At 34.5% G+C, this 12,301-nt stretch overlaps 1 protein-coding gene and 1 long non-coding RNA gene across 2 annotated transcripts; both read right to left on the minus strand.

Moving 5' to 3' along the window:
* Positions 1-3,776: 3,776 nt before the first annotated feature.
* Positions 3,777-5,992, minus strand: LOC107867800 (probable receptor-like protein kinase At1g11050). Its single transcript, XM_016714226.2, has one exon. It carries the CDS (start codon positions 5,893-5,895, stop codon positions 4,045-4,047), a length of 1,851 nt encoding a protein of 616 aa, XP_016569712.1. The 5' UTR covers positions 5,896-5,992; the 3' UTR covers positions 3,777-4,044.
* Positions 5,993-6,432: 440 nt separating this feature from the next.
* LOC124898171 lies at positions 6,433-11,683 on the minus strand. Its single transcript, XR_007055027.1, has 2 exons — positions 9,549-11,683; positions 6,433-6,964 (listed from the first exon to the last, which is right to left on the minus strand). It is a non-coding gene; the product is annotated as an uncharacterized LOC124898171 (long non-coding RNA).
* Between the last annotated feature and the right edge of the window lie 618 nt (positions 11,684-12,301).

Consider the following 12,301-nt stretch of genomic DNA (forward strand, 5'->3'; position numbering starts at 1 on the left):
CAGAGTGTTGCCTTACTAACCCTTGTCTTTGATCCCAGTTGAACTATCTCTTTTTGGGTGTCAAGTTGATTAGACGAAGGTTGGTAGCCTCAAATAATTGTCATAATTTTTTTAATATTGACCTCTCTTGTGAAGATGATCTCGAATACAAGCAAGTTCTTAACTTTTGCAGTAGTTAAGAAAGTATATGATTCAAAAAACACCACAATACATGCATAAACATTGATTTAGAACGACCTCACATTTTGTCTACTTCGTTATTCAACCAAGGTTCCACAACCCTAGTTAGGTGGTTTAGCCATGCATAGTTCCAAGAAGATCCATGAAATTCATAAAAGAAAGCATAGAGACAATCTCATACTAATTAAAGAACAAAACCTAAAGTCTAAAATTAATAATCAACCAACTAACCAAGAACAAAGGATCCCAAGTCAAAAGTCGAATATTGAAATTAATATATGTTTGTGAATGTAAAGAGTGCGTAAACTAGTACAAAAATATCTAAAGGGTATTTATAGATTACATAGAAACCCTACAAAATCTAACAAAAAAATAGGGAAAACTAGGTGGTGGCCACTTACGGACCCACTTACGGGCCGTAAGTGATACTTTTGTCTCATAGGTGGGTGTTGTAAGTGTCCTAAATTCCTCAATCTACAAGAGCATCACTTACGAAGGCACCTACAGAGCGTAAGTGGTACTTACGTCCCGTAGGTGACCCCATCGTATGTGTCAGAAAGTTCTTCAATCTTTAGCTTCTCTGAACCTTTAACTTCTGTTACTTGCATTGGCACTTACGACATCGTAAGTACTACTTACAAGCCATAAGTATCCCTTCATCAATGTTAGGTCAAAAATTAACTTTTAGGTTCTCTGGTCTTACATACTCTGAGACTCACGATGCCACTTACGGTGGCTGTAAGTAGTACTTACGCCTCATAAGTAGGATCGTAAGTGGTGTCTCTCAACAAACTTCAACACTTTTTCTTTGTTTAATCTCCAAAACCTAGTTTCCTGCAAAATAGACATAAAAACACATCATATCTAATAAAACAGACCTAAGTACTTGCATATTTTTCGATTCTAAGCATCGAAAGTTCCATGAAATCATGACACATCAAATCTCCATATGAGGTTCTCTTTGGCAAGAAACCTCAGCTTACTTATTTGAGATCTCTTGGTTATTTGTGTTATGAGAGTGTATTACCTAAGGTTGATAAGTTTTCTCCGAGAGCAATTAAGTTTGTTTTTATGGGATATTCTTCTATATCTAAAGGTTAAATCCTATTTGATCTTCTGAAAGTTTATTCTTAAGAGAGATGTTCATTTTGTGGAATATGTTTTTCCCTTCAAAGATTGTTCATTTTGTGGAATATGTTTTTCCCTTCAAAGATGCTACCTATCTTCTTAAAACTTTTGCTTTTTTCCATCTGACTTTCCTAATTTGCTTACAGATGATACCACTTCTATAACAACATTTCCTACCTCTTCATAGACTCCCTCACTTGTTATTATTAATTTTTCTGCCAGTTTTACCTTACCACATCCCTTATTTGCTACTGATGTTGATCATGTAGCACCTTTAGCCCCTAGAAGATCTCAAAGACCCATTAAAGCTCCTTTATGATTGTCACTAAAGGTTTATCTTACTTAGTAACTTATCCCATTACCGAGTCTAGTTGCTTCCTATCAGGCTTATCTGAGTTCCTTGTCTTCTATTCAAGAACCTCGGTCCTATCAAGAAGTTGTATTTGACAGCACATGGCTTGAGGCTATGCAATTTGAGATTAAAGCTCTTCAAGATAATAGTACTTGGATTTTAGTTCCTTTTCCTAATGGTTAATCCCCTATTGGATGTACATAGGTGTACAAAGTTAAACTGAAGACTAATAGTGAGGTTGAAAGGTTTAAATCTCGGCTAGTTGCTAAGGGGTATGGTCAATAAGAGGGTCTTGATTATCATGAAACCTTTTTTCCTGTGGACTATGCTATCCTTAGTTGCTCAGCATGTATGTCATATTCATAAACTTGATGTCCATAATGTCATTCTTCAAGGTGGTCTCCATCATGAGGTTTATATGGTTTACCCTAGGGTTTTTATAGCTAGGGGAGTCTAGTCTTGTATGCAAGCTATAAAAATTCCTTTATAGTCTTAAATAAGTTAGTAGACATTGGAACTTGAAATTATCTAAAGCATTATTGAAGTCTAGTTTTGTGCAGAGTACTTTGGATCATTCTCTTTTATCAGAAATCAAGTAGTGATGTGGTGATCATCTTGGTGTATGTTGATAACATGCTAGTCATAGGAAACAATCTAAATCTCATAGAAGCTACTAAGAACTTATTACATAAAGCATTTAAAATCAAGGATCTAGGTGAATTCAAATTTTTTCCTTGAGTGGAGTTTAGCAGATCAACAAGAGGTGTTCTGATTAATCAAAGGAAACATGCATTGGAGATACTCTTAAATTTGGGATTAGAAAGTGCTAAAACAGTTGAAACTCCTTTGAAATCTAATGTGAAACTTACTACTCAAGAACTTGATGAAGCAATAAGAAAAACAGATGATAACATCTTGGAAGATACAGGAAAGTACCAAAGACTTATTGGTGATATGTTGTACCGAACATTAACCAGCCAAATATTGCTTATTCAGTCCAATTACTAAGTCAGTTCTTATAGCATCCTAAAGTTTCGCATTGGAAAACAACGGGGAGGGTCATGAGATATGTTAAAAGAGAACCAGGACCTGGAATCCTGCTTAGCAGTTGACAACCCAATGGTCGTAGTGTTTACTATGATACAGACTGGGTTTCTTGTCTTAATACAAAAAAGTGAGTCTCGGGCTTTCTAGTGAAACATGGAGATTCTTTGATCTCATGGAAATCAAAGAAGCAAAGTATGGTGTCAAGAAGCTCAGCTGAAGTTGAGTACAGGAGTAGACAAGTTTAATATCTGAGGTAGTATCAACATTGTTGACCGAATTGGGATTTTCAGTTGATTGTCCAGTTATAATGCACAGTGATAGTAAGGATGCTCTACAAATTGCAGCAAATTCAGTTTTTCACGGAAGAACCAAACATATAGAAATCGATTTTCATTTCATTAGGTAGAAAATTCATAAAGGACTAGTGAAGACAGAACATGTGGGGCTCTAAACATCAATAAACAGACATCTTGACAAAAGATTTAGCAAGGGTTCAACATGAGTTTCTAGTTAGCAAGCTAGGTGTGTTGACTAGCTTGAGAGGAGTGTTGGGAATAAAAGTTATATAAATGAAGGGTAGTTGATGGCATTGCTACAATTAGCTGTGAGCTTGTTAGTTAGGCAATTAGAAAAGTTGATGTGGCATCCAGCTGTACAAGTCGGTTAGCAAATCGTATAAATAGAAGCACATTAGTTGTAGAATGTAATTAAATAATAAGATATTTTCAGTTTCAATTGTGAACAACTCGAAGCTGCCATATGTCTTTCAATAGAGCTTCACTGTTTCATTGAGATGGTAATCACTCATCAGTGATAAATTCAATAGATTTTAGCAGGAAAGAGACGGACCGATTTAGTGGTTTATGAAAATGGGTAGTTTTTTTTATTTTTTTGAGTTTGGCTTAGAAAAACTTTCACGTCAGCAATATTTGTCACATATATAATATCACTTGAATTGGTTGAATGACAGTAGCTGGGTGAATTTTTTGTTTAAAAAAGTGACTTTCTAACATAATTATGATTAGTTGAATAATTTTTCTGTTACAAAATAAAGAAAGAAAGACTGTTATGAGCTAATTACTACTATTATTTAAGTACATACCAAAAAATCAACTCGACCTTTGTGTACGATTACATAGAGTACCTGCCTTACTCGAATAAAATCTTTACAAGAAAATAGTAAACAATAGGAATGAAGGTAACAGAATCGTATTTCAATTGACCTTTCCTATAGTCAATTATCAATATGGTCAAAAACTATCTTCCATAAAATTGAAAAAAAAAAAAAAAGTTTGAATCGTGACCCTTTGTCCCGGCCATTGTAGCACGTGTGTCCTCTATTTTTGTATATACCTTGATAAGCTGTTACTGCTGCTGCTAATTGAAATATCTCTGAATCTATCACTGTGTAATGAGTATGATTCAAATGACTCAAAGCCAAGGGGTAGTGGCCTATCTGGTAATATTGGAATATCAATGTCTCCTTCAAGCATTCTCAAAGCATCTTCAATTGTAGGTCTTAAAGCTACCATAACATGAGCACAAAGTATCCCAACATGAACAAATCTCTCCATAACTCTCTTTGGCCCTTCCTCCCTTATCGACGCATCGAAAATGCCTTCCACATTTCTTGACTTCACCATTGTCCATGCCCAGTCAGTGACCAAAAGTGTGGGGGAAGAATTCGATGCATCAAGAACCCTCCTTCCGCTCATGATCTCAAGGATCACGATCCCAAAGCTATAAACATCACTCTTTTCTGTTAATTGCCCGTAAAGAGCATATTCGGGTGCTAGATATCCATATGTGCCAGCAACTCTTGTAGTAAGATGAGTTTGTCCTTCTTTGCTTTGCTTAGCTAATCCGAAATCTGCTACTCTTGCCTTCATATCCATATCCAGAAGTATATTTGTGGCCTTTATATCCCGGTGGTAAATCGAAGGTTTGATTCCATAATGCAAGTAAGCTAGTCCTTTAGCCACATCAAGAATTATATTCTTTCTTTGAGGCCAAGACAATCGTTTCTTTCCAACGTTGAAGAGATGTTCATCTAAGCTACCATTTGGCATGAAATCATACACCAAATATCTCCCTTTTCCATTCACATTATCACTTGTAACACAAAAGCCTCTTAGAGGAAGAAGATTCCTATGCCTAATCTTGCTTATAATTTCGGCTTCGTTAATAAACTCCTCATCACCCTTACTATCCATATCAAGAATTTTCTTCACAGCAATTAAGGTACCATCAGAAAGGGTCCCTTTATAGACAGATCCACTCCCACCTTGGCCTATCATATTCCTTTGGGAGAACCCTTTAGTGGCTTGTTCAAGCTCACCAACTTTAAACCACTTAGCACCAGTGTTGGGCAAAATTTGGGACTTAACACTAGTCACATACCCTTGATGTAATGCATCTTGCTTTCTCTTCTTGTCCCATTTCTTGTAAAAAATAATGAAACCTATAGCACTCAAAATCCCAAAGAAAGCACCTAAAAACCCGAAAACCAATTTTAACAGAGTCTCTTTGCTAAGTTGGGGCGATCTTCTAGCCTTACTAGCCAAGGGCAAGGCAAGTACACAACCAGCAGTTCTTGGATCCTCAGGTCCAAATTCACTAACCATAGCAGCAGCATAAAGGGCAGTGAAATAAAAACACTTAGCATTCGTCGAATTCGGATTCAAAGAAACCAAATAAGTATTTACCTTCAAACCAGCATCAACACACAAGCTGCACCTAGTAAGCCCTCCAAGATCACCAGTACAAGATGAGTCAAGTAGGCTCTTTGGACCAACTTTTTCCATCCAATCTTTCATTGAAACAATCCCTCCACAGCTCGAAGGCTTAGCAACGAACTCATTACTCCCATTCATGCACTGTGAGACAAAAGATTGAGATATTGACATCGAAGAAAGCTTGGCTTTGAAGGCTGAAGTACATGAAAGAGCAGCATCTTCATTTGGGAGATAAAACATGGATGTTTCTTTGAGGTGTTGTGCTAGTCCTATACCAAAGAGACTACGGAGAGTTTGGCAACAACTCTTCTCTAAAGACTCTTCTGTGCATAAAGAAGTGTCCCAATTACATCTTTCTATGTAATCAAAGTTTATTGGACATGAAGAAGAATCCAAAGCATAGGAGAAAGGAAAAAGAAGATGGCAAAAAGAAATGAACAAGATAATTTTCATGGTCTCTAGCTATTTGTTTAGATTGATTTTTGCCCAAAGAGTTTGTTTTTCCTGTTTTAGTTTTGGTTATATAGTAGAGGAATTTGATAAGCGCACATCCTCAAAAAATGGCTGGCTTTGGTCAATTTGCACGTTTTAGTTTGAAACTTGAAAGTGCTTTTTGAACAAAGTAGCTAGGTCATAGTCAACAAAACCTCACTACTCCCACTTTTTAATATAGAAATAAATAGATCTGAAAGTCTCAATTATAATATTAGTCTATTTGATATTTTCATATTAACACTGATACACGCTTTCATTATTTTAGAGACTTACAAAAAGATTGATACCCTCGTTCTAATCTTTACATTTAATTATTTGTATTATTCGTAAGAACCATTTACTTTCACACATAATGCCATGTTCTTGATCTCTATGCTTATCTAATAAACAAACAAAAAGATGCAGGTGGTGAAGATTGAATAATTATCCTGTAATTTATGTTGGAAGAAGATTATATAAAAGAAATAAAATTTTCATTAAGGGAAACATCGAAAATAAAAGGCAAAATAATTAATATATTATATATACATTTTTTTTTAATCTATCTACGAAGTACAATTTTCCAACTAATTAGAGTCAATTTGGACGTGTGGCTAACTAGGAACACTAGCTTGCCATACGAGAAATAATATTATAAAAATAGTAAAATTTAGATAACTATGGATAAAAGTCTTGCTCGTAATCAAAAGTTACAAGATAGACCTAGTAGGACCGTTAAATACAACAAAAATACTGACAATATCACAATTTATAACACTAAGCTGCGTGTTTTAGTTGTGGTACTACTTCCAGATGCACAATTTTATTTACTCAAATTCCATCAAGAACTAATGTTGCACTCTACTCCTCAAATGTATAGTAACTACAAAATAAAATAGCGTTATCCTGTATAGAAACTTTTGAACTGCCTTGGCTGATGTAAACTACTTGGCGAGAAAAGGAAATCAGAAAACAACGGCACAGGCAAAAGAGCAGCAAAATCATCTGGTATTTCATTTGTCAAACTCCCAAATGACTCCTCCATCCTCTGCAATCACAAGAACAACCAACTTAAAAGATAAACCAGAAAATACAGAGTGAAAAAGAAAAATAATTGAATCAATTGAAACTAAATCAAACACATGCTATGCCGCACTCAAGTGGAGTGGGTTGTTATGCTTTCCTGGAGTACTAGATGAGGATAGACGCTTGAACATTCACAAAAACATATTCCCCTATATAGGGGTTGATCACAATCATTTCAAGAATGTTCAAGCAATGATGGATTATCAACAGGTGGGATGAAAAAAGGACCAACGAATAACTAGCGAGGAACCATCTCCAAACTTCAACAAAGAAGGTAAGTAATGCAATTTAACAGTTAGATGTATATAGCTATATCTTGTATCCTTGTTACCAGGCCATAATTTGTTTTTCTTGCTGGATGAAAGATTTGCGATTACGAGGCAGAGGGGAGAGCTTATTTAGTTCAAGAGCAAGGCAGAGATGTCTTACGAATTATTGGACAAAGGAATTTTGCTGTAATTTTAAAACACTACGAAAGTAAAACCATGTCATGACATCCAAAGTTAGAAAGAGTCACTAAAATAACAACTCTTTAGTATTTTAAATCAACTTGATATTCTATTTCCCATACATCGATTTGTAACATTCACAATTTCATGAAAAGAATAATGTAGGAGAATTTATCTTACGGAATAAACATTTACTGAGAGTCCCAAAAATTTGACAATCTAAAAGCAAGATCTAAATACTTCAACACTATCCGCAGGGATCTTTCTATCAACTAGGAAGGACTTACAAGCATTACATAACACATTTCTTGGAGTCCCCCTACCCAAATACCAAAAACAGGTCGTTAAATGTTATAGGCTTTATATGCTATCAAAAGACAATATCCACCTCGAACTAAAATTGGTTTGAATCTACTAAAGAAAGGGTTTGAAATAACTTGTGGAAAAAAAGAAGCTAAGGGCTTCACATGCTATTGATACATTAGCTTAAATTTTGTATTGGGAAAAAGTTAAAATATGTGCCTGAACTATCATAAATATTTCATTTATGTCATCCATTAAAAGTTGGGATCATTCATGCTATTGCCATTATAAAACCGGTCCATTCATGCCATTACTTTTTAACGGTGGTTTTCAAAAAAACTGTTTTACCACGTGGCCTCTTATTAGAGGTCCACGTCATTTTTTAAATTTTTTCTATTTTTAAGTTTTGATGCATTAAGAAGAATTCACCCACACCTAACCTATCACCTTAACACACTTTAATATTACCCTTAATTTTGACCCTAGATTTAAACATATATATAATCATTTAGTCTTCGAACATGAAATTTACACACTTGAATACTACGTTTAAAATAATATAGGTTAGAATAATTAATAATTTAAAATAACAAATAAATAAATTGTGATTAAAAAATAATTTATTTTGAATCTCGAAATCCGAACATCATTACATAATTTAGGACGAAGAGATTACCACATACATGAAGGACCACAACTTTTAATTAGGAAGAATACCTAAAAATTCCTTCTAAATTTGGATTATAAGTTGTATAATTGAATTATTGATAGTCTTAATTATTTCATGGATTTGGTTATTTGGTAGCCTTTATACTTTTTAACGTGGACGACACGTAGAGCATAATTTATTTTTAGGTATGTTAGAGTTTAAAAAAATATAAAATAAATAAAAGACCACCATCCAGGTACGGAGGGTGTTTTCTGTTCACATAATTTTTAGTATTGTTTGGTACCTACTCATGCAGACACTATTTATGTGTATATTAATGGATCTTTAATGTGTATATTAAAGAATCTACCCACGCAGAAAAAAGTTATGCTCTACGTCTCGTCCACATTAAAGAGTATAAAGGCTACCAAATAACCAAATTCATTAAATAATTAAGATTACCAATAATTCAATTATAAAACTTATAATCCAAATTTAAAAGGGATTTTTAGGTATTCTTCCTAATTAAAAGTTGTGGTCCTTCATTTATGTGGTATTCTCTTCGTCCTAAATTATGTGATGATGTTCGGATTTCGAGAGTCAAAACAAATTAATTTTTAATCACAATTTATTCATTTGTCATTTTAAATTATTAATTATTCTAACCTATATTATTTTAAACATAGTATTCAAGTATGTAAATTTTATGTTCGAAGATTAAATGATTATATATATGTTTAAATCTAGGGTCAAAATTAAGAGTAATATTTAAGCGGGTTAAGGTGATAGGTTGGGTGTAGGTGATTCTTCTTAATGGATCAAAACTAAAAAAGAAAAAAGAAAAAGAAAAATAAAAAAAAATTAAAAAAATGATGTGAACTTCTGATAAGAGGCCACGTGACAAAAAAGTTTTTTAGAAAATCACCGTTAAAAAGTAATGGCATGGATGAACCAGTTTTATAATGGTGATGATATGAATGAACCCAACTTTTAACGAATGACATAAATGAGCCATTTATAATAGTTCAGTGGCATATTTGAACCTTTTCTTTTGTATATTTTTATTTGTTCTCAATCTTGAGCGGTGGAAGCCAATGGCATATATTCGATTCAATATTTTATTAATTAGAGCAATATATGCGTACCTTTGACCTTCTTGTTGATCCATACTTCAAGTAGCATCCCTGCACCAACTCCGGCAGGGAATAAATGACCCATAAAAGGCTATGGAATATTGTAAGGATCTCCGTGGGAGGAAATAATAATCAGGAACTTGTCGAATCTTTTTTGGAAGCCGTTTCTTCACAGCTGGTCCAAGACCAGGCTCCCTACTTTCTCCACCCAGACTTTTCCAGTCCATCTCTTTTGATGGGTCTTTTGGCTGTTCTGCTCCCATGACAGCCCTCTAGCATGGAAACCTGCTTATGAGACGAAATGTTCAAGAAACTCAAGAATCTGAGTTTGAAATTACAAGGAATCGCCTTATAACAGCACATCTATAGTTGACATTTTTTTTTTTATTTTTTTGATAAGGTAAAAAGTTTATTGATGAAACAGTACCAAGGTACTGCAAATATTAAAAAATTCTGGATTCCATCAAACACTATGCAAAAAAAGTATCTAGAGAGTCCATAAATTGAGATCAAGCATAACAAAAACAAAAAAAGTATGCCAACAAAACAAGTCTTGCAAGAATCTAAATCTACATAGGCAATCAACTCCTTTTTCTTTCAAAGCATCTTTGTTTCTCTCATGCAACACCGTCCTGATGATGCATGGGGGAATTATCTCCAAATATTCATCTGCTTTCTTTCCATACCCTGACCTTGCCAACAATTTAGTAGATCTTTAAAGCTCTGCGGCATCTGCATCATCCAAAAAACACCAAAGATATTCAAAATAAGGACCCGATCAGCTATGTTTGTTCACAGTGCAACAACCTAAGTAGAGCGGACTCTTCACTTTCGTTTCTGGATTCCTGACGGATTCTCCAAAAATACACTATCCAACATGCACCAATTGACATATTTGAAGAGCCCAAGCAACATAGGCAACAATAAGTGACTAGCAATTTCTTCAGAGTATTCACATAGAAAACACCTATTACATCAGATAAATCCCCTCTTTGTAAATTATCTTGAGTCAAACAAGGAGCAAATCCGCCCAAAGCATGCTACTTTGGTTTGGGCCTTAGTTTTCCAAACTATGATTCTGTTCTTGCAGTCATTCAAAGCCTTATTTCACTTGAAACTTCCAAGAGGTATTTGCAAGCTATATCTGTGTATTCTCCTTCTCTCCTTCAAACTTAAAACTCTGCATTTTCTCCAAAAAAGAAGCTTCTTCATCCAGCTCCCCATCATTAAAATCCCTCTTGAAATGGAAGCTACAGCCTCCTTCAACAAAAGAATCAGCCGGCAGACACTCTTGATCTAAAACCAAACTGTAAATGGTTGGAAATTGATTCTTCAACAGCCTCTCATCACACCGTCTCTCAGACCATTATCTGATTTGTTTCCATTCCCCACCTTTTTAATAATATTCTTAAATTCACCCTATACAATTTACTATGTGCTTCCACATAGTCACCCCATATGGAGATTTTATAGGCTTAGTTCCCAAAACCGCTCTCTCCTGTACTTGAAATCTATAACAGACTTCTAAATAGCATCTCTATCATCGTTCCACCTCCATAACCACTTATACATGAGACAGTCATTATGCATTTAGAGGTCCCTCACTCCACGCCCTCCTATTTTAGCCACTTAAAAGCAAAATAGACTGTTTAGGAGTTATGCGACTTGTCAAGTGGCTAAACACCCCTTTCTTCTTATTAGTCAGATAGGTTTAGAACCCTTTCCCCCTTTTAATATAATAATAAGGTAAGTTTCCAAAACTCCTTTCTTCAGCTGGAGCGCAGGAGCGCTCTCGTTTTCTCCTTAACCTTAAAAAAAGGCTTTCATGAATAGAGGGATTTCCTACCAGAAGTCTTCTCTTCCTATCACTTCACTTTGTTCTAGAAATCTAATCTCACTAGGCTGGACGAAGGGGAAGGAAGACATGGGTGGTCCACCTTTGCTAGGATTGGTACTAATGACATTAAATAAGTTTGTACACCATCCAAAATATAATTAACCAATATCAGTCTTCCACCAAAGAGATACTGCTTCTTCCCAAAGATAATTTTTCTCACTCGTCGATAACACCTCGCCAAACACCAATGTCATTCTTTTTACAAATGTTAGAATATGAGTACCAATAAAAATATCGCTTCCTCCGTTTAAAAAAGAATGACCTACTTTAATTTGATACAAAATTTAAGAATATAAAAAAGATTTTGAATTTTATGGCCTTAAATTAAAGTTGTGTCAAATGTATCAAAATATCTTTTAATCTTGTGGTCCTAAACATGCCATGTGGAAAGTTGAAATTAAAGTATTGTCAAAAAAAGAAAAAGAACCATTCTTTTTTAAACGGACTAAAAAGGAAAGTAGATCATTCTTTTTGAAACGAAGGGAGTATGTAGAATCCTACTTAGTGTAAGTGCCCTAGTTGGAAAAGATGTATAATGTAATGTCTATAAATAGTGAAAGTTCATATACTGCAAAAGTATATTTTTTATTCATAGAATTGTATAGTATTTATAAGAGAAAAATAAGATCAAAATAAACTAATCAGATTCTTGAATCAAGGGATTTCCTCTAATCTATTTCCTAGAATAAAAAATAATATATTTTCCTAAGATACATGCTATCCCATATTTACAGGAGCTGATTACAGTCAAATCTGCTAGCTGATTTGTGGAGCAGATTGATTGAAATCTGTCAGTTATTATGGAGTAGATGCTGCCTCAATCTGTCAGCTCATTCGACAAATAGGATCTCAATGTAATATTTTAGAA

Source organism: Capsicum annuum, chromosome 4 (assembly GCF_002878395.1).
Source record: "Capsicum annuum cultivar UCD-10X-F1 chromosome 4, UCD10Xv1.1, whole genome shotgun sequence".
NCBI classification, from domain to species: domain Eukaryota; kingdom Viridiplantae; phylum Streptophyta; class Magnoliopsida; order Solanales; family Solanaceae; genus Capsicum; species Capsicum annuum.